General features: G+C 46.0%; 1 protein-coding gene across 1 annotated transcript; it reads right to left on the bottom strand.

Moving 5' to 3' along the window:
- Positions 1-5,115: 5,115 nt before the first annotated feature.
- Positions 5,116-23,117, bottom strand: LOC133519663 (exocyst complex component 4). The gene is made up of 17 exons (XM_061853714.1): positions 22,891-23,117; positions 22,658-22,819; positions 21,058-21,227; positions 19,446-19,599; positions 18,709-18,829; positions 18,475-18,632; positions 17,408-17,625; positions 16,073-16,169; positions 15,494-15,650; positions 15,123-15,249; positions 9,620-9,772; positions 7,880-8,168; positions 7,323-7,454; positions 6,764-6,919; positions 6,410-6,550; positions 6,106-6,297; positions 5,116-5,633 (listed from the first exon to the last, which is right to left on the bottom strand). Exons 1-17 carry the CDS (start codon positions 22,945-22,947, stop codon positions 5,469-5,471), a joined length of 2,649 nt encoding a protein of 882 aa, XP_061709698.1. The 5' UTR covers positions 22,948-23,117; the 3' UTR covers positions 5,116-5,468.
- Positions 23,118-23,230: the final 113 nt, after the last annotated feature.

Raw genomic sequence — 23,230 nt, forward strand, 5'->3', positions numbered from 1 at the left:
TGGTAACTCGTATACTTATGATCGTTGCTGAGCTTACCAAATGCGCGATCTTAAATAAATGGACTAATACTTTATATATTAGTGCGAGCGAGACGTATAGAAAGTACCTAAGTTACGCAGACGTTTGCGACTATGTCAGTTTGAGACTGCTAAGGCAGTCGAGGTGAGGCTATACCTATACTTGAATGAACTTCACGCTTAAGTTGGTGTCTGTTGGAAGTATTCTTTGACTTCTGCCTTCTTTGAGCGTTTTCGTTTGAGCTTTCTAGCTCAAGCTTGAAAGGTATCTATCTTTACTTGCATTTTAAGTTCTCAACTTTTCTACGAATCCCTTAGCCACGCGCTTCCTAAAATACACATTTTTCGGTTTCAAGATTATAATTGTTAAATTTGTTTGTCAAAAGGTAGGCCATATTGTTAGGTAGGTACATGGAATTTAAAGAAAAAGTGGCAACATTAATTAAAAACTATTTCCAGCTAATCATGTCATTTAGAAAGTTGAAACATTTCACATATAAGTAAGGAAACATGATCTATTTCGCTACGTTACTCATAGTAATAGTATTTACATAGTATCAGCAACTGAAAGATGGTTTTACCTAACTTGGAAGTCTTTGCTTCATAGCGCGAAATCAACTGTGATATAACCAATGTACCCAGCGTTCCATGAACGGTACAAAATGGCGAACTCGTGTCCAACTCACGACTCACGACACCGCTTCCTCGCAAAAATACAATATTTCGCCGTTCAAACTTCCGCCGGCCAAGTTTGATGAGTTCGACACACAGCCCGACACAAACTGACAACTTTCACAATAGCCGGCCTTTGAAAACTTGACTACAATTTACTTTTATGTTTTTATTTCTGCCAACGTTAACCGGGTGTTTTGGATTTGGGTGTATTGATGTTGGGAATTGGAAATGTTAGTGACAGGCAACACGAATAGGTATTAGACAGTTTCCGTAGTCAACTAAGAACCCTTATAGTTTCGCCATGTTTTAACTAAGTATAAAGTTCTACGCTGAACATTTTCTACGCAAGAAACAAAATGAGCGTTCCTATTCTATTTTACATGGGCAGTAGGTACCTACTTCACAGTAAAAAGTTTACTATCAAGTCAAATGAGTTTTTTTTAATATATAAAACTACTGTTCCTATGAAGTTAGTAAAAAAATGCAACGATCATGTAACCTCCCTAAAACTTTGAAAACTACACTAACACACACAATACACACAACTACACACTACACTATTCAACTTTTAAACTTTTTCTTTTTTTACATTTCTCATGCTCTGAGAGTGGATCATTGTTTAGATGTCGCAGGCAAATTGTATGATTCCGCCTTATACAAACAGCGTCGTCATTTTAACTGTACGAGCGGGACAGCAATATACGAACAGGCGGGTTAATGACGTTAATGTACGAAAATCCTTATGGTAAGGGTCTTTTGGGTTATTCCCACTAGTTACCACCAAGTTGTTACCAGTGGTAACTACTAGGATTTTTTTTCCCACCTTTACCACTAATAAATATTTTATTTTGTTTTATTTGGAATTATGTATTACATTATATTAATTATTAGATTACATGTTTTTTTTTTCCTTTTTGCCATCAGCCTCGAGAGTATGAGAGCATTTATCTTCTTAATTGTAAATTGAATTAATTCTGACGTTATCTATGAAACCTGGATCTTTTGTCAAGGACGCTTACGCCACACTGCGTAGCGCAGCGTTGTATTTATATAGGAGCATCGTTGATAATGGCGTAAGCGCCATCGAGAATAAAGTCCTTTTCAATAAATAACGTCACAATTATACGAACGAACAAACAAATCAGTCAAAAACCGTTTTTTTATCACTTTTAAGGCAGTTTACTGAAACAGTAATCGACTTATAATGAAACGAATAACTAATGAACTTATAAATAATTCTACGATTAATAAACTATTGATTAAGGAACTCTATATTTATACTGTTTTATTAGTATTGAATGCTAACCAAATTTTGGTGGTAACCACTGGGAAAAAAAATCCCACCTTTTACCAGCGGTAACTACTGGGAAAAAAATTCCCAGTAGTTACCACCAAACCAAGTCGGTGGTAACTCGTGGGATTTTTTTTCCCAGTAGTTACCAGTGGTAAAAGGTGGGAAAAAATTCCCAGTAGTTACCACTGGTAACAACTTGGTGCCAACTAGTGGGAATAACCCGGTCTTTTCTTTAGATAAAAGTAATTTTTCACCACACCAACTGGTAAAGACCCTCCTGATTGCTTAAAAACTAATGAGAAAGTTGCATTTTATCCACATGTGGGGTAATCAGATTGAAATTTTGAGTTGTTTCCTTTTGTTAGCTTGTAGAATTGACTTTTAAACGATGATTTTGAATGATATTTTTTAATTACGTTCATTTGGTTTCGCTTTGATTTTTTGATATTTCATACTTAGTATTTTCCTCACATTGGGGTGGTGAAATTTTTTGTGTTTCACTCGGAGGCAAATTATGTTTGTTTAACCCTTGCCCAAAGCCTTGAAACCCTCGCAACGCTCAAGATTTCACTTCCCGAACCACTCGCTGCCCTCGTGTATCTTTCGCTTGCTCGGGTATCAATATTAGCAGGAGCTATTAAACAACAATTTTGCCCCCTTGTTAAACAATGACTATTATTGCTCGTTAACACATCGCCAGCAGCGCGCGCTGCTACGAGCGTAGCCGATAACATGGGAAAATGCGTAAGCGAAAAGCGACTACGGACAGTGCGCCTGGCGGGTTGCTGGCAGTAAATGCGTTAAAGGAAATGGAAACACATTTCCTCGCAAGTTTGCACGGAGCATTTATACTCTGGTACAGCTGCTTTGTCAGTAGATAATGGCGGCAAATTTGAAAAATGAAGGGCTGATCTCCCATAGTAAATTTGAATTTGAGTTTTTGAGTAGAGCTTTCTGTACTTCCCTGTATACCTGCAACCTTTGGGTTCAGTATTCGCAGTGGGCCTATGGGGCTCTCCGTGTCCAATATATAACGCGTTCCGGGTGATTGTGGCCTCACTTCTGTAGCGCATCAGGAATGTTTGCGGAGGCGCGCGTTGATTGTTTTCAGACGACCTTGCGCAAGCGCGCCGCATCAGGTCATCAGGTCACAGTCCCAACATCATCTTAAGAATGATAGGGGATAAGCCTGATTCTCCGCTAATGCTACACTGTGCGGGACTACATTCCGCTATGGGCTCCATATATACAGTGTTAACTTGTAGGTTTAGTGTGTAGGTTTAGGTATAATTTTTAGGATTAGATACTAACCCTTTGGAAACTGTTTTTTACTAACAAAATGTATGTGTCACAGTTACATGAAATAAATGATTTCAAATGTTACTCCCAAGAGCATAGAATTTTTAAGTAGAGTAATTAAAGCTAAAAATAAGTTTTATGAAAACAGTTCTTGTTGTATAATATTTCCGGACATTTTACGTGTATTAAGCGTATTTATTTATAGATAATAAGCGTTTATGAAAGCCCAGACGGTGCACGGGTTATTTTAAACGTCAAACTTCTATAAAATGATGACGTTTACTTGACACTTGCACCGTCTGGGCTATCAAAATCGCTGCCAACTTATCTTGGTCAGACTACAATCAACCAAAAAATATACTCATGACACATTCTCAGTAGTATCTCGGCAGCAACTCTCAACTCAAGTGATTGGAATGATCTAGTAAATATTATTGAATGAGTGGAGGATTCACATTAGAATTTAAATAATAAAACCAGTTAACTGTGTAAATATAATTATGTAGTTTATTTAAAATAAACCCTTTACCGCATACGAAGCCATAAATGGCGGATATGATATTCAACTCGATTGACAACTGTTAAAGTTCAAATTTCAACAAATATTTTACAGTACATATGGGGCTACTTTATAGCACTAGTGCGAGAAGTAGCATATTATGTTACTGTGTCGAACATTTAAAGGGCCATATGTACTGTAAAACGTTGTACGATACATGTGCGAATAGGTAATTCGCAACTCGTGTCGATTTAAAACACTCCCTTCGGTCGTGTTTTAATTTATCGCCACTCGTTTCGAATTTCCTATTTTTCGCACTTGTATCGTAATGTACTATTTTATTACATGTGGCAAAGGGTTAAAATACATTGCAACTTAAGTTACATAACATAAATATATAATCTTACAATTAATTATACAAAGAGCTATAATTATATCAGCGTATAGGTATTCATCCAAATATATATTTATATTAAATACCTATTGTCTTTTATCAATATGAATAAAATATGTAATTTAAACAAGTGTAATGTTAATTAACGAGTAAATCAATTCGTTACTTATTTCATGTTAAATACATAATGGACACTTCTATGTTTATACATGATCCGAAAATAAATATGCTTAACGTTCTCTAAACGCCGGACACTTTCGATACTTTACTAAAGGCAATGGAGGTGTATTTTTATTATACGTTGTACATTATGTACCTATAACGGTCAGTAGTGGGCTGCTACAAACGGTTGTTCTATAAGTGCACATGGAAAGGGCTTTAGACTAGGCAATAGAGTACACCGCTGCGAGCGCGGCGAATGGTTTGCCGCGCTCGCAGCGGTGCGCGAACATCTACCCTGCAGCAATTTATTTACTTACTTGAACTCTATTGCCTAGGTAATAAGGGTGATGGCATTTTGACTAAAATACAAATATCTCAATTCTGCAATGGTATTCCGCTTGGTGGTTGAACGAAATGAAGTAAATAGCGATACCTATCGAATGACCTAACTCAAATTTTTTGGTGGACCAAGTGGACCAGGCTCCATACAAAGTTGCCCACGGTCCTTTTACATAAAAAAAAAAATCTTCCCGCTCTATTTTCTGTGTATAACAATTTTTAGCAAACAGTACCAGACATAGATCTTGCATAAATATTGATGCCAAGTTTCATGCAATTTACGCATTTCGTTGGAAAATGAGAGCGTAGCTTCGATTGTGTTGGGAGCGGCTTTTTGGCGGCGGCTTCGTGACTCATGGGCGAGTGATTAGAAAAAAGTGTGGCTGGGAATGTGAATAGTCAACGATATCTGTAATAGATGCATCTTTTATTTACAGTCGCCATCAGATATATAGGAGCGGCCAAAGTGCTCACAAATAATGTAGGTTAAAGTCAGGTCGTTCAGTGAAAGATCCAAGCGGTTTTGTATTTGGTTGGTTAACCAATAAATGTTAAAACTACCAGAAAATGTACAAATTGTTTGTTTACTTTTATTTATATACCTAAAGATACAGAGTATAGGGCCTCACACAGTCCTACTTGGCTATTCGCTATGCAGAGGCTGAGTAGTTAGACTGCATAGCGGGATAGTGGCCTAGGTAAAATCTAGGATTCCGCGATTTCCCTTGATTTTGCTACACTGATCAATCTGACCCGAAGCAGTAACCTCATTTTAGCTCCCCAGGGCCTTAAACAGTGACCCCGACATGACCTAAGGCACTAGCCAAGGCCTTGAGATGGGGCTTCATGTCGGCCTGGGAGAGCCCGCGCCGCGCCGCGATCACCTTGAAGGCGTTCAGGTACTCCAGTTCGGTGAACTGGGCGCCTTTCTCTCGAATCGATGCTATGATTTCCTGTTGACAAATGATAAGTTATAATAAATTTGTAATTAATATTAGGGGAAAATTATACACAAATTTGTGGCGTTCCATGCCTAAAGGGTCCTTGTGCTTCATGTGCCACAAGGGCCCTTCAGGCATGGAATATCACATTTACGCTTGAAAGTAATAAAGAAGGCAATTTTGGAGACATTCTGTCGGCATATTTTTTTTAATATCACGACGGTGGCAAGCAAGCATACGGCCCACCTGATGGTAAGCAGTCACTGTAGCCTATATATATTGTATATTGTAGTCATTTAGCGAAGTGCTGCCCTCTACAGTCCACGTACGTTTTCGTGAGCATTGGAGTTTCTGCCATCTTGTGGGACACATTGGAAGCTTAAACTTGACATTTACACTTCGCGTCAATAAACACGGGGCTCCTGTGCTAGTGGACGTCTTTATGCAACAGTAGACTATAGCTAATGACAGTGACGATGATCACCTCGGGCTCCGGCATAGCGAGTAACAGACGAGAGTAATCATGCGCTCGCTGCAGCCCGGCGTGCGGCAGCGAGAGGGCCGCCAGGCAGTGCCTGAGCGTAGCGAGGGTTCCGCCCGCGAGTTCCGCCTCCATGCACTGCCAGCGCCACACTACGCCCGCGGACATCATCTCGCCGATGCCGTTGAAGATGTACTGCGAGAGAAATCATTCATAAATTATCTTTTCTACAGTGAAGAAAAATCTTTTTCAGACTAAGACAACAATGTCAGACTGTCAAATAAAGTGAGACAGTGTCAGTACTCACGGCTCTGCGGCCGGCCGCCATGACGTTGGTGGCGTGCTCGTGGAAGGCGAGCAGCGCGTGCGCCAGGCGGCCCGCGCCGCCCGCCTCGTCGTCGTCGCCGCCCGCCGGCTGCCCGAGGTAGTGGAAGCATTGGATTCGCATCTGACAAAAAATATACGAGAGATAAGTTTTTTGAGAAAATGTTCTAACACAATTAGGTTGCATTGTTTATCACCTCCCTCCCAGATATGATGGACCTCCTGTGTCCATCATCAGATTTCTCGATAGTACCATAATATTGCATTATTACCCAATTTACATATACGAAGTTTCAGCTCAATCGAATAAGTCCGTGTACCAAAAATATAGCATTACCTCCAAATGTAGAAACAGCAGACATTTATGAGAGATCTCGTCAAAGATGGCGGCCGCAGCAGATATATCTTCGCGCAGCTTGTCGGTCAGCCGGACGCCGCCGGACGGCGCCGTGAGCAGCCCCGGCAGCGATCGGATGTTGGTGGCCAGCCAGTCCTAAAACATATGTCAAATTGTGTGAACTACACAATAAGTGATCTTATTATGCATAAGATACGAGTACATCTTTATTTGAATATGGCATTCGATTCTGGGGTAAGAGCCAGGGGCCTAAAATCACTGAATAATTTATAATCTGACATTGTCTCTACTACTAATATCGGCGGAAAATTTCTTTCGGGTGTTTTCTTTGTATTCTAATCTAAAGAGTTCTGTATAATTAGTTTTTCATGTTCGTTGTGACTTATTGTAACACATGCCAGTTACTTGCCTTTTTGCTAAATGTCGTGCGTGCAAAAGGTCGATATCTTCGTCATCCATCATTTTCGTTACTTTCGCACCTCTGTTACCAAGTGTTTAGCCTTTGACTTACGCTTAAAATTTGCGTCATCTGTCTTACCATGGACTCGCAGAGTAATGCTAGGTCGCCTAAAGCATTGATGTCCCCAACGATTTCGCGGCGAGACACGGCGCCGTCCCCGAGACTCGAGCCTAGGATTTCGGCCTCGCGTTCGTATGCCTGTTTCAAATCCTGTCGAAAGATGAAAAACAATGTTATGAGACTTCACGGTGATGTTACTAAAATTTGGTTTAGTTTACTTTATCGTTTGTTTTTTGACACAAACGATAGACTATAGTGAAATTTTAGGAGTCACAGGAGGGACATTCATATTTAGGCTTTTGGCGCGGGGAGTGCAGCGAGCACGACGGGCAGCGCTCGCAGAGCATATGTGTCGTTTTTAAGGATCAATTCGGTATGCCCCTAAAAGCGTTTTCAACATACATACCTGTTCATTTTTACTAGCAGCACCAGGAACCACAACCGCCTGCCGTCATGCAGGAACCTTACTGTATTATCATCGGCCAGCCACGCCGCTTCGTTCACGCCGCTAGGATACCTAATAAGTATGAGGGTAAAATGTTGTGTTATGTTTTAGGGGCCACTTTTTCACATACCTGTTCATTTTTGCCGGCAGAATTAGGATCAACAACGGCTTGCCAGTTAGGCAGCGTCTGCAGGAACCGGACGATGTCGTCGTCCGCCAGCCACTTGGCCGCCCTGGCGGGCTGCGCGGGCTGCAGGCGCAGGTGCGCGGCGCGCGCGTGCGCGGCGAGCGCGGCCAGCGCGGCGGGCAGCGCGCGCAGCGCGTGCGTGGCGCCGCACGCGCCGCAGCGCCGCGCCGCGTGCGCGCAGTGCGCCACGGCCGCCCAGCCCGCCGTGCAGCACGAGAACACCAGGCGGTGACTAAATAATACATTTGTTTTGATGTAGGTAACCTTCGAGGCTGCGGGCTGGACGCGAGCGACATATCAACAAACAAGATCGGGCGCACAGTATGAACGGTCTTGATGTTCCGCCGCCACGCCGCGCGCCGCTTGCGTCCAGTGCGCGGCCTAAATATATCCAGGGCCTTTGTGGGAGATATGTCACGAGCCTTTAGGTTAGTAAATAAAGGGTTCCTTTTGTACCTTTTTGGTACGGAACCCTAAAAACCAAGCACGAGTAAAAATTAAACGTTGTTTTTAAATATATGCATATCAAAAAATACATATATAAGACCCATTTTCCTTGAAGTGTGAATAAAATACAGTTTAGTAATATAAATTTGATATGAACTATCCTACGAAACCTACAAAAACCTATAAACCACTAAAAAATATTAAATTAAAAATAGTGTCATTCTACTCACTCATAATGCGGATAAATATAAGATGTATGGTTCTCATAAGAAATGGTCTTAGAAGGTTTTAATCAATGACTTTATGAACAATGTTAGCTATGATTTTTTTTTATCTGATGAGTCTATTTCTGTACACGATTAAAGCTTTTTAAAGACAAGCCACAAAACAAGGTAAAGAAAAATGTCTTCTATAAAATAAAGTTATGTTTCACATGCCCTATCAATGATTATTAGTTTATTACGCTTGTAATGGAAGAACTATTTTTCTTTTAAATACTATTACCCGAATGATTATGCAAAGAAAATGATACTATTGATCAGGATCACTATTACTCACTTCTTCAACAACCGGAGAAGTCTGACATCGTTCGTGGCAAGAAAGGACAAGTGCATAAATTATGTACATAACCTTTTTCCCGATATATCCAAAAGAATGGCATTTTCGAATAGTTGAATGTTTTACACTTAAATATTCTGAGTATTTCATGCGACATTCATTTTATTAATAATGAACAATCATCAAATGTTTATTCAGTAAAAAATGAAATCTAATAAAATATAGAATTACAACAAAAAGTAACATACAATTGGAAAAAAAATACACACAAAACAATAATATATAAATAAACTACGAGTACAATGCTAAATAAAACTATCTTATTCTAAAACACCACCGCGGGCTGCACCGGGTGCAAAGGTGCCCATCACACTTGCCGCGTTACCGCGCTGGATAGCGATGGCTAACCTCTGCACCAGGTACGAACCCCATAACTAATGCCCTTGACCACGCGTTTACCCAATTTCATTTAAATTAGAAAAAAAATACTTAAGTTATTGTCCATCAAACTATCCCTTAATACTTAACAACATCGACATACCGGGACGTGTCCCTAGCCAGCCGTGTGTACCAAGTTGAATGCAAGAACTTCGCTTCGCTTGCACGTTCGATAACAATTTATTTTAAATTGATTAAACCGTAAAGAACTAACAGACAGACAAACATATAAAAACTTACTTAGCGCTCGGCGGTTCCGGCGGCGCTCGCTCGCGCCACGCGGCAGCCTTCATAGCGACCTCGATAGAAGCCCTCGCCTCGCTCGCGAGCCGCTCGCTCTCCCCAGACCGAACGTAGTCCGTAATGAATGCTCGCAGCGAACATTCGCCGCCGCTGTTAATAATAAAAACTCCCATCATTTTTTTAACCACCAGTCTTAACAACACAAATAACTAAAAAAATTGGATTTTTAACGCAATATTTCGAGTTGATATAACAATATTTATTTATTCGAACGATCGAATGCGTCGTTAAAGGTGTTCGTATTATATAGGAACACAAGAACTTGTATTCTTTGTATACCAAACTTTTTTTTTAAACTTACACTAATAATTTTACAATGAAAACTTGCCAAACTTTTACGTTAAACAAATATAAAAGCATCTTTAGCTATTTGACTCGTGACATGTCACTTATCACTACACATTATAAAACAAAGTCCCCTGCCGCGTCTATCTGGGTGTATGTACATTCGTGATAAACTCAAAAACGGCTGAACGGACATGCGGTTTACACCTGTAAATAGAATCATTCTTGAGGAAGGTTTAGGTGTATAATTTGTTAAGGTTTTTTGTAACCCGTGCGAAGCCGGGACGGGTCGCTAGTGCTACATATGTATGGTAAGGTCCTTACCGCTCGAAAAGGAAAACAGCACATTTCTATGTTGTTTTCGGCTGTTGTGCGTACGTTTTGAGTTCCTGTTGACAACTTACTTCGCTAAAAGGGGTACCCGCGTCCTACAGTTGACACACGCTGCCTACATTTCCGTCGTCAATGAACAAGTAATAGTAAAGTCAAGTAGACTCACACGACGGGCTCGATGTCGTGCGTGAGCTTGTGCAGGGTGGGCAGCAGCACGTGCAGCAGGCCGGGGTCCGGCCGGCACACCAGCGGGTAGCTCACCGCCGGCACCACGCCCACTGCGACATACACGAGTATACTCACACGACGGGCTCGATGTCGTGCGTGAGCTTGTGCAGGGTGGGCAGCAGCACGTGCAGCAGGCCGGGGTCCGGCCGGCACACCAGCGGGTAGCTCACCGCCGGCACCACGCCCACTGCGACATACACGAGTATACTCACACGACGGGCTCGATGTCGTGCGTGAGCTTGTGCAGGGTGGGCAGCAGCACGTGCAGCAGGCCGGGGTCCGGCCGGCACACCAGCGGGTAGCTCACCGCCGGCACCACGCCCACTGCGACATACACGAGTATACTCACACGACGGGCTCGATGTCGTGCGTGAGCTTGTGCAGGGTGGGCAGCAGCACGTGCAGCAGGCCGGGGTCCGGCCGGCACACCAGCGGGTAGCTCACCGCCGGCACCACGCCCACTGCGACATACACGAGTATACTCACACGACGGGCTCGATGTCGTGCGTGAGCTTGTGCAGGGTGGGCAGCAGCACGTGCAGCAGGCCGGGGTCCGGCCGGCACACCAGCGGGTAGCTCACCGCCGGCACCACGCCCACTGCGACATACACGAGTATACTCACACGACGGGCTCGATGTCGTGCGTGAGCTTGTGCAGGGTGGGCAGCAGCACGTGCAGCAGGCCGGGGTCCGGCCGGCACACCAGCGGGTAGCTCACCGCCGGCACCACGCCCACTGCGACATACACGAGTATACTCACACGACGGGCTCGATGTCGTGCGTGAGCTTGTGCAGGGTGGGCAGCAGCACGTGCAGCAGGCCGGGGTCCGGCCGGCACACCAGCGGGTAGCTCACCGCCGGCACCACGCCCACTGCGACATACACGAGTATACTCACACGACGGGCTCGATGTCGTGCGTGAGCTTGTGCAGGGTGGGCAGCAGCACGTGCAGCAGGCCGGGGTCCGGCCGGCACACCAGCGGGTAGCTCACCGCCGGCACCACGCCCAGTGCGACATACACGAGTATACTCACACGACGGGCTCGATGTCGTGCGTGAGCTTGTGCAGGGTGGGCAGCAGCACGTGCAGCAGGCCGGGGTCCGGCCGGCACACCAGCGGGTAGCTCACCGCCGGCACCACGCCCACTGCGACATACACGAGTATACTCACACGACGGGCTCGATGTCGTGCGTGAGCTTGTGCAGGGTGGGCAGCAGCACGTGCAGCAGGCCGGGGTCCGGCCGGCACACCAGCGGGTAGCTCACCGCCGGCACCACGCCCACTGCGACATACACGAGTATACTCACACGACGGGCTCGATGTCGTGCGTGAGCTTGTGCAGGGTGGGCAGCAGCACGTGCAGCAGGCCGGGGTCCGGCCGGCACACCAGCGGGTAGCTCACCGCCGGCACCACGCCCACTGCGACATACACGAGTACTCACACGACGGGCTCGATGTCGTGCGTGAGCTTGTGCAGGGTGGGCAGCAGCACGTGCAGCAGGCCGGGGTCCGGCCGGCACACCAGCGGGTAGCTCACCGCCGGCACCACGCCCACTGCGACATACACGAGTATACTCACACGACGGGCTCGATGTCGTGCGTGAGCTTGTGCAGGGTGGGCAGCAGCACGTGCAGCAGGCCGGGGTCCGGCCGGCACACCAGCGGGTAGCTCACCGCCGGCACCACGCCCACTGCGACATACACGAGTATACTCACACGACGGGCTCGATGTCGTGCGTGAGCTTGTGCAGGGTGGGCAGCAGCACGTGCAGCAGGCCGGGGTCCGGCCGGCACACCAGCGGGTAGCTCACCGCCGGCACCACGCCCACTGCGACATACACGAGTATACTCACACGACGGGCTCGATGTCGTGCGTGAGCTTGTGCAGGGTGGGCAGCAGCACGTGCAGCAGGCCGGGGTCCGGCCGGCACACCAGCGGGTAGCTCACCGCCGGCACCACGCCCACTGCGACATACACGAGTATACTCACACGACGGGCTCGATGTCGTGCGTGAGCTTGTGCAGGGTGGGCAGCAGCACGTGCAGCAGGCCGGGGTCCGGCCGGCACACCAGCGGGTAGCTCACCGCCGGCACCACGCCCACTGCGACATACACGAGTATACTCACACGACGGGCTCGATGTCGTGCGTGAGCTTGTGCAGGGTGGGCAGCAGCACGTGCAGCAGGCCGGGGTCCGGCCGGCACACCAGCGGGTAGCTCACCGCCGGCACCACGCCCACTGCGACATACACGAGTATACTCACACGACGGGCTCGATGTCGTGCGTGAGCTTGTGCAGGGTGGGCAGCAGCACGTGCAGCAGGCCGGGGTCCGGCCGGCACACCAGCGGGTAGCTCACCGCCGGCACCACGCCCACTGCGACATACACGAGTATACTCACACGACGGGCTCGATGTCGTGCGTGAGCTTGTGCAGGGTGGGCAGCAGCACGTGCAGCAGGCCGGGGTCCGGCCGGCACACCAGCGGGTAGCTCACCGCCGGCACCACGCCCACTGCGACATACACGAGTATACTCACACGACGGGCTCGATGTCGTGCGTGAGCTTGTGCAGGGTGGGCAGCAGCACGTGCAGCAGGCCGGGGTCCGGCCGGCACACCAGCGGGTAGCTCACCGCCGGCACCACGCCCACTGCGACATACACGAGTATACTCACACGACGGGCTCGATGTCGTGCGTGAGCTTGTGCAGGGTGGGCAGCAGCACGTGCAGCAGGCCGGGGTCCGGCCGGCACACCAGCGGGTAGCTCACCGCCGGCACCACGCCCACTGCGACATACACGAGTATACTCACACGACGGGCTCGATGTCGTGCGTGAGCTTGTGCAGGGTGGGCAGCAGCACGTGCAGCAGGCCGGGGTCCGGCCGGCACACCAGCGGGTAGCTCACCGCCGGCACCACGCCCACTGCGACATACACGAGTATACTCACACGACGGGCTCGATGTCGTGCGTGAGCTTGTGCAGGGTGGGCAGCAGCACGTGCAGCAGGCCGGGGTCCGGCCGGCACACCAGCGGGTAGCTCACCGCCGGCACCACGCCCACTGCGACATACACGAGTATACTCACACGACGGGCTCGATGTCGTGCGCGAGCTTGTGCAGGGTGGGCAGCAGCACGTGCAGCAGGCCGGGGTCCGGCCGGCACACCAGCGGGTAGCTCACCGCCGGCACCACGCCCACTGCGACATACACGAGTATACTCACACGACGGGCTCGATGTCGTGCGTGAGCTTGTGCAGGGTGGGCAGCAGCACGTGCAGCAGGCCGGGGTCCGGCCGGCACACCAGCGGGTAGCTCACCGCCGGCACCACGCCCACTGCGACATACACGAGTATACTCACACGACGGGCTCGATGTCGTGCGTGAGCTTGTGCAGGGTGGGCAGCAGCACGTGCAGCAGGCCGGGGTCCGGCCGGCACACCAGCGGGTAGCTCACCGCCGGCACCACGCCCACTGCGACATACACGAGTATACTCACACGACGGGCTCGATGTCGTGCGTGAGCTTGTGCAGGGTGGGCAGCAGCACGTGCAGCAGGCCGGGGTCCGGCCGGCACACCAGCGGGTAGCTCACCGCCGGCACCACGCCCACTGCGACATACACGAGTATACTCACACGACGGGCTCGATGTCGTGCGTGAGCTTGTGCAGGGTGGGCAGCAGCACGTGCAGCAGGCCGGGGTCCGGCCGGCACACCAGCGGGTAGCTCACCGCCGGCACCACGCCCACTGCGACATACACGAGTATACTCACACGACGGGCTCGATGTCGTGCGTGAGCTTGTGCAGGGTGGGCAGCAGCACGTGCAGCAGGCCGGGGTCCGGCCGGCACACCAGCGGGTAGCTCACCGCCGGCACCACGCCCACTGCGACATACACGAGTATACTCACACGACGGGCTCGATGTCGTGCGTGAGCTTGTGCAGGGTGGGCAGCAGCACGTGCAGCAGGCCGGGGTCCGGCCGGCACACCAGCGGGTAGCTCACCGCCGGCACCACGCCCACTGCGACATACACGAGTATACTCACACGACGGGCTCGATGTCGTGCGTGAGCTTGTGCAGGGTGGGCAGCAGCACGTGCAGCAGGCCGGGGTCCGGCCGGCACACCAGCGGGTAGCTCACCGCCGGCACCACGCCCACTGCGACATACACGAGTATACTCACACGACGGGCTCGATGTCGTGCGTGAGCTTGTGCAGGGTGGGCAGCAGCACGTGCAGCAGGCCGGGGTCCGGCCGGCACACCAGCGGGTAGCTCACCGCCGGCACCACGCCCACTGCGACATACACGAGTATACTCACACGACGGGCTCGATGTCGTGCGTGAGCTTGTGCAGGGTGGGCAGCAGCACGTGCAGCAGGCCGGGGTCCGGCCGGCACACCAGCGGGTAGCTCACCGCCGGCACCACGCCCACTGCGACATACACGAGTATACTCACACGACGGGCTCGATGTCGTGCGTGAGCTTGTGCAGGGTGGGCAGCAGCACGTGCAGCAGGCCGGGGTCCGGCCGGCACACCAGCGGGTAGCTCACCGCCGGCACCACGCCCACTGCGACATACACGAGTATACTCACACGACGGGCTCGATGTCGTGCGTGAGCTTGTGCAGGGTGGGCAGCAGCACGTGCAGCAGGCCGGGGTCCGGCCGGCACACCAGCGGGTAGCGGCGCGCCGCCGCGCTCACCGCCGGAACCACGCCCACTGCGTCATTAACACATTTTTTTTATTGCAAAGGGAAACAAACAGCATATAATTGCACACACACAGTTTAATAAATTAAGTTAATACAACGGCCAGAACAGTTTTCACTTATAGGTAACACGATTATTTTACTAATTAGTACATGCAGAGTTATGAACTTTTTGCGAAAGGATTCACTGGCTTTTTATAGTACAGACGAGTGAATATCGTCTGTCCTACGATGACCGAGAGAACACTGCCTTACCATTTAGCTTGAAAAGTTTCTCGCGCCGCTGCGGTCGCTTTTTGGCGAAATAGTCGGCAATCCGAAGTTCGCTCTGGGTGTCCGAGGCGCTGGTGGAACGGGCGGCGGCGAGGGTCACGCTCTCTATTTGGAGGTAGTCTGTCAGTAGCAGTTGGAGCTAAAACAAAATCAACTCGCTAAAAATAACAGGGCCGTCCTTTAAAAACCTTTGAAGTGTTTTTATAATCTGTACTGTAAAAATAAAAACAGAATTACAATTATGAACCTCAAAAATTGAGTTACGATTTCCTACATTTAGCAATCCTACGGTTCTACAACAAAAAATCCAGTGGGTCCTATGTTCCAAATTTTCGACCCGAAACCACATAGCAAATACGACTTCGTAGCTTTTGGAGGGTAAGTAGGTGTCAGTTGCAGCGCGTCAAAAATATTCGTATATTTTCGGAAGACGGAATTAATTTGGCTTTCCTTTTCATTAAGAGTGGAAGTCAACTGGCTGAAAATAAGGCACGCCGGTGGTAAATGGACTGGTAGTAAAGAGGAGGAGTAAGTATAGTAAAGAGGAAAGACAACACTTACGACTTGTTGAACAGCGCTCCAATAGTGTATCTCGGTGTGCAGACAAGAGTCTGAGATCTTATGTTTCTGTAGTGCGGCCCGCCACAGTTGGAGAAGTCTGTAACAAAACAAATGCATTTTTAGAAACTGATCACAGTGATGAGGTGTGGTGTGAGGATCATAAATTGCCAACGCTAGTCCTGGCAAAATTGCGGACAGTTGTACACCTCTCCGTACTATTTAATAAATGGAACTATCTCTCTGGTATTGCATTAGAGTCATGACGCATAAAAACGTCGTAAGTTAAGGATATCGAACCATTTTATGTTTACAGCGACTTCCACTGGTATCAACATTTAAACGCTACTAATTTTGTCCAAAATAAGGACGAAAAGTACACATGTACGTAAAATAGTGAAATGCTCTCGAAAAGCTGCTATACGGGAAGAATAGCGTATCGTAAAACTGATCACTGAATCACTTATAAGGGCTACGACTATTCGTATCCACAAAAAAGAAAATAATAAAATGGCTACCTTTTATTCCTCGGTTTCGAGTTCACAACCACCTCGTCCGGCGCGTCCGGCAGGTCCGGTACATTCGGCTCCCCGCCCTATTCGATATCATATTACTCTCACATTTAACTATCGCATACGTATAGTTAAATGTTTTTCCCTTTTTAGGGTTCCGTAGACAAATGGCAAAAAACGGAACCCTTATGCATTCGTCATGTCTGTCTGTCTGGAAGGACGGACGTCCGTATGTCACAGCCGCTTTTTTCCGAAACTATAAGAACTATATTATTGAAACGTGGTAAGTAGATGTATTCTGTAAACCGCATTAAGATTTTCACACAAAAATAGAAAAAAACAATAAATTTTGGGGGTTCCCCTTAACTGAAACCCAAAAATCTTTTTCTCATCAAACCCATACGCGTATATCATACGTGTGGGTATATATGGATTGGTCTTTAAAAATAATATTGAAGTTTCTAATATCATTTTTTTTTTCTAAACTGAATAGATTGCACGAGAGACACTTCCAAAGTGTATCCGCGCCCCGCGCTTCCCCCCCCCCCCCCCCCCCCCCCCCGTAACTACTAAAATAAGAGAATGATAAAAGTAAAAAAAAAAGATGTACATTACCATGCAAATTTCCACCGAAAATTGGTTTGAACGAGATCTAGTAAGTAGTTTTTTTTTAATACGTCATAAATGGTACGGAACCCTACATGGGCGAGTCCGACTCGCACTTGGCCGCTTTTTTCTTTTACAACGACTTTTACTAATATCAAAAGAAGTTACGCAAGTTGTACTAAATAGCGACAATAATTATAAGTTAGTACGTAAAATATACCTTTTATTCCTCGTCGCACACGTTCTAAACTGCTCCACCAGCGCGTTCACAAGCCGCAACGGTTTCGAGTTCTCCACCACTTCGTCCGGTACGTCCGGCGCGTCCGGCACTTCCAGCACGTCCGGTACATCTGTCTCCACGTCTCCGTCTTCGATTATCCGCCGAGACACAGATTCAATCACGGTTAGTAGCTCATCCTGGATCTGGACTTTGAATTTCTGTAACGATAGATCGGCATAAGTATAGTCAGTCATAATTTTCAATTATTCAGTTTAGTCCAGTGAAATAAGGCGTTATAAGGAACATGAAACTTCCTTACAACGCCACGTGGCTCATCATGTCATAGATGGAATAAGCCCTATTTAGCTTAGTGCTCTATCTAGCTTAATACGTCCTCTTGCTGTTATTTATAATTTTGAAACTTAAAATTTTATTGTTCTCAGTGACAACTTTAATCATAGTCATAGTCATTTATTCAAATAGTATAAATATAAATGATATTGTAAACTATTTATGTAATTGTTTGTTGTTTTTAGAAATTGTATAGTTAATGGTATTCTGTCGAGTATGAGTATAGCATATTAATCTTAATGTTAAACTTGCTTTGCGCTCCAGGGCCCCAAGATACAGGCTTAGCCTAGTTTGGGTTCCACCAGATATCTCTTATATGGAAAAATTGTTACTGGTAAACAATAAAAAGATTTTGATTTTTTTGATTTGATTTTGAACTTCATTGTAAAAATTTGGTCACGTAGTACGAGTATGTTCCCTAAAGTTCAAAATCTTACCTCAGTGGCTCCTTTGAGATGGTTCAAGACCCCTAAAGTTACTAGCGATATCATCGATACACGACGGTAGTTTCACACATTTTGTTTTCCACTCTAAACAAATACTGATTTATACAAGATACTAAAGAGATATTCAAAATCGTACCTCAGTGGCTTCTTTAAGCTGATTTAAGACTCCCCGAGCTTCTAGCGATATCATGACGGTAGTTTCAAATGTTTTGTTTTCCTCTCTAATCAAATTCTGACTTAATACTAAAGAGATATGGTTCAAAATCGTACCTCAGTGGCTTCTTTAAGCTGATTCAAGACTCCCAGAGCTTCTAGCGATATCATAACGGTAGTTTCAAATGTTTTATCTTCCTCGGTGAGGGACGCCTCGAATTCAGGCGTAATGTCTTGTAGGTACGCGTCGGTAACTTCTTCGCTCTTCGTCAGCTCTGTCAACAAATATGTTGTTAGCAATAAAAACTACTTCCCGTCATACAAAATTACGTTTATCCTAGACTGCATTACCTGCCAAAAGCAGCGCTGTTCGGCGTCGCGACGACATTCGGCGTGTGAGTGGCGCTGCTTCGCCGTACAATGCCGATGACAACCGCCTTAGAATCACCGTCACCAGCTCATGCTTCTTTTCCTGAGTGAACAATATACAAAAACTGTTTAACTACCTGAGCACTGTCAGCACTGACTTGGGACAGTGCAGCGCAATGATCTAAACTTGAGATGCGCCCTCGTAACAGTGTTTTGAGCGCGTTGACATGACAGCGTGGTTGCAGCGGTATCGAGCGTGAAGCGAAGCAAGTCCAAAAACTCCTACACATAACAACAAAATCTTTCCTACTACTTAACCCTTAAATGCATGATTTTTTGTATAACTTTTTAATAAATTGAAATAGATGTGTCATGTTGTATAGATTGAGGGAAAAATGAGTAAAATATATGCATATTGAGCCACGGACCATCAAATATACGATGCATATATACATCATTATGCATTTAAGGGTTAAAGATTCTATGTCGACCCTACGTTAGCGCGATGCAGGAATCGCTAAGACCGATACAGCGTCACCTAGTGGACGCCTGTGACTACCCCGAGATGCGCCCTTGTAGTGTAGCGTATGTCGCACTCACTAACTACCCGTGACAACAAAACTGTTCCAACTACTTAAGGATCCTACGGCAACAATTCGTTAGCGCGATACAGGAATTGCTACGGCCGTTACAGTGCCACCTAGCGGACATTAGTCTACCTCGAGATGCGCCCTCGTGGTGTTGAGCGCGCTGACGTGCGACAGCGTCGTTGCGGCCGTGTCAAGAGCAGACCGAAGAGAATGCGCGCACGCGAGCACGAGCCCGCGCGAGAGGTGATCGCGAATGTCGCGCTCGGAGACTACCACGCGTTCGCTGGAAAAAAGGCGAAAGTTTGGCTCATTTACATGAAGCAAGCATACAATTCTCGTAACAAAAAGATCCTCCAGCCGCCAACAAATCAAAATTTAACAAACCTGGTAATTTTGATTATAGAGATTTAAAATTATGAGTACAAATAAATAAAAGGCCTTTATTATACCTTATATGGTAAAGTAAGAATCAGTATGGTTGTTTTTCATAGTAATGATTCAGTAGGACAAGCAATTTTGTGGGGTCGATTGCTGAGTTTTGTCACTTTATTAAGGGAATTTTATTTTTCTTTGTGTCTAGATCTACGCATGATAATAAGCATAATAATTGGAAACATTGTTATGGCAGGTGTCTGGACGTCTTTGCAATAACCCAGTCTCCTTGTCCTCCCAAACTTCAATCCATAGACCGTTATACTGTTCATTTTTACTACAATAGTCCCAATGCCTGCTGCGACCGGTTCATGGGTGTCTATTGTTGCGCCTGTGAACGGGTTCCAGCAGGCGTTCTACATGACATTAAAGCTCTCTAAGGGGCCTCTACGTGTTGGATCTATATCCCCACGCAAGCCTATCAAAAGACCGGGATTTATAGGCCCGTGAAATCCAAGGAGATACAATAATAATAATAATAACCAGCTTGTGGCGAGCTGACGGTGAGTGGCGACACCGCGGACCCCTATTCCAGAGGGCCCTTTTATTTGGCCCTCGCCTCTGCACTTGCCTTCACCGGCCGGCCAGAGTGGAGTCGCAAGAGCGGGACCTATGCTCCAGGTTGGAAGTGTAAAATGTCATAACGCCGGCGGCCTGCTGAACGGATTACCGGGATCTGGCTTCCGCAGTCTCACCTCTCGACAACCTCATAGCCGCTCCAAAGTGTTGCCCTATTGTCGCACTGTGCGTGCGGCCGTTGTGGGGCCCACTCAATGAGTTGGCGAGTCACCACCTGTCTTAAACAATTCCGAGACTGATTGTCACGGCAGGTGTCCGCTAGTCTCCTCCCATAGCCTATTATCCAGTCCATCCAACTTTCAAATCAATAGCCTTATGACCTTAGATCCCATCGCAGCACAAAAGTGCTGCACTGCAATAGTCTTTGCACCTGGCGGGGACCATCTCCGGATGTATCATATTGTACGCTCGGAGATGGTATCCGCCATGTGTATCCCTTGCTTTTAGATTAATTTGTCTTAAAGGGCCTCTGCGCTGTTGGCTTCGGCCCCACGCATGCCTCCCAAAGGTCCGGGACCCCATGGTCCCGAGATATGGTAAGACAGACAAATAATAATAATAAAATACTTTATTGTGCACTACAAAGAAACATACATGTTACAAACAAAAAAAAGGACATAAGTAAGTAGGTAACAACAGGCGGACTGACTTGACTTATATTGCTTGTTGACAATTAATTGCCCATATCTGTTCTGGAGGATCCTTATGCATCTTCTTCGCAGTAACTTACATGATGGTGAGCATATGCAGTGCGTGGTGGTGAGTCCTGGCGTCCTGCCACAGCCGCCGCAGCTCGTCGCGCCGCACGCGCAGCAAGCTGCGACATGCGGTCAGCCGTGCTGTGGCTGCATCAGTGTGCTGACCCCAACTTGCTAGGGCTGCTTGGACGCTACTGAATTTCTGAGGGACATAAACTATGAATTAGAAGCCTCTGTATTGTATACGGGCAATTTTCTGCAATTCGACGACTGGCGCCTATTTTGCGTAATCCTCTGACTTTATATTTAAAGAAATATTATTTGCAGCGATGAAATGTTATCACTAATGGCTATTTTACAATTAGGTTATAAAATCATTAACATCCTGTTTTGTTAAGTATTTTAATTTATCTTGATTTACCAACTTTTCAATTCATATTCTGTTGACTGACCTAATTATCAAAATAATCCTGAATGAATGGTTGAAGAAAGCTTTCTTTTGCATAATAATGTATCTTGATAAATTCAGAAACACTAGCGTCATAACTAGTTTTTGTACTTTGCTGCTCGTTTGTATTCTTAAAGATAAAAAATAAAATAGAAAATATTTATTTGCTTGAATATGTAACAATCAGATCTTATTAAATTGTTAGTTAGACACAGTATTCAGCGGACGTTAATGTACAATTTTGTAAATATTTTGCATCAACATGTAAAATATTTACAAAATTGTACATTAGGGTACTAATTTACTAATTATTAACATGCCATCATTAAAACAATATAATAATAAACAATGTCAATGAAATTAAAATTGAAAAAAATATATATATTATGGTAGAATAGTCAAAAATAAAAGTTAATTATGTAATTATTTATTTGTTTAATTGTATGGCATGCATGGTTAGGCAATCAGAGAACAGCTTTGAGGTTGTTAAGCCAGGTAACTATGTCGGGTGTCAAGACATCGAGATCCTCAGCTGGGCCAGGATAGAAGTGAAGTGGGGAGCACCAAAATATGGGGGGCAATAGTTACTCGCATTTAAAGGCAACACAGCACTTAGAGAGATACACTATGGCGATGACAATTAAATAATTAACTTATAATATATGTATTTCAAATACAATCAAAGGCAATTATTATTTTAAACATTAAATTTTAAATATTCGGAGGATAATATAAGTTATTGAATATTACAACACACATATTAAATTATATTATCTGAAGTACAAGCTGGCTGCTATAGTAGATGTTGGTACTGAGCCCGGAGTTGTCTTGCAAAAAAGTATGACTAATTGGTGCAAATTATATTTTGTTAACTATTACTATTTAACAAGGAAGCAAGCATTAGGCATTAAGTGTTGCCTGTATATCAATCCTAAAACTAGCACCCTTATATTCATTTTACAGTCCTGCTATGATGGCCAACTGGGTTTTTACCATGAAGTGTGTTCAGTTCACGGTAAAAACTAGAACACTGCCCACACACAGTTTATAGGCCAACAACATATTTGAGCATAATTCAGAGTATGAAAGACAGCAGTGGAGTGACCCTAAAACTATAACTTGTACTTGTTCACTTTGTTGTAATTGTTATAGTAAATCATGATAAAAACTCTAGTAACTTTTACCTGCATAACTTCCATGATTTCCTGTGCATGTTCGGCAACCAGCTCGTCCAATCTCGCATCACTCTTTTTATACTCCTTCTCTAGTTTAGCACGTTCTTTTTCTCGCTGCTCGTTGGTCTCACTCGCCGATAAAGTGCGAATAACAGACATTAAAAGTCCACTCTGTAAGCAAAGTAATTATGTTATACAGTATTATTTTTCGCAAAAAGTACGGAGGATATTTCTTGTATTACTGTTTCTCTTCCTTGTTTCACCCCTCTAGGGGGTTTTGTAGGTGGTGGTGATGACATTATTTCCTTAGTAATACAACTTTTGAAGAAAAATGATGAAAAATCGAAATAGTTTCACTACGCCCCGTTGAAAGATACAATGAATGACATTGATGACGTTGACGTTTAAGGAGTCAATTTTCCTATTATATTGTTTTCTTGCTGTTTAATTTATTAATCAATAAAAAAAACCACAGGCGGCTTCCGCGAAAAATGAAAATCAAATGTTCGTTATCTGCCTTTCTCTCGCTTTTGCGTATTTGAGCGATAAAGAAGCAGGTACAGAAATTCCGATTTACGTTTT

The sequence above is a fragment of the Cydia pomonella genome, chromosome 7, assembly GCF_033807575.1.
Source record: "Cydia pomonella isolate Wapato2018A chromosome 7, ilCydPomo1, whole genome shotgun sequence".
Classification (NCBI taxonomy): Eukaryota; Metazoa; Arthropoda; class Insecta; order Lepidoptera; family Tortricidae; genus Cydia; species Cydia pomonella.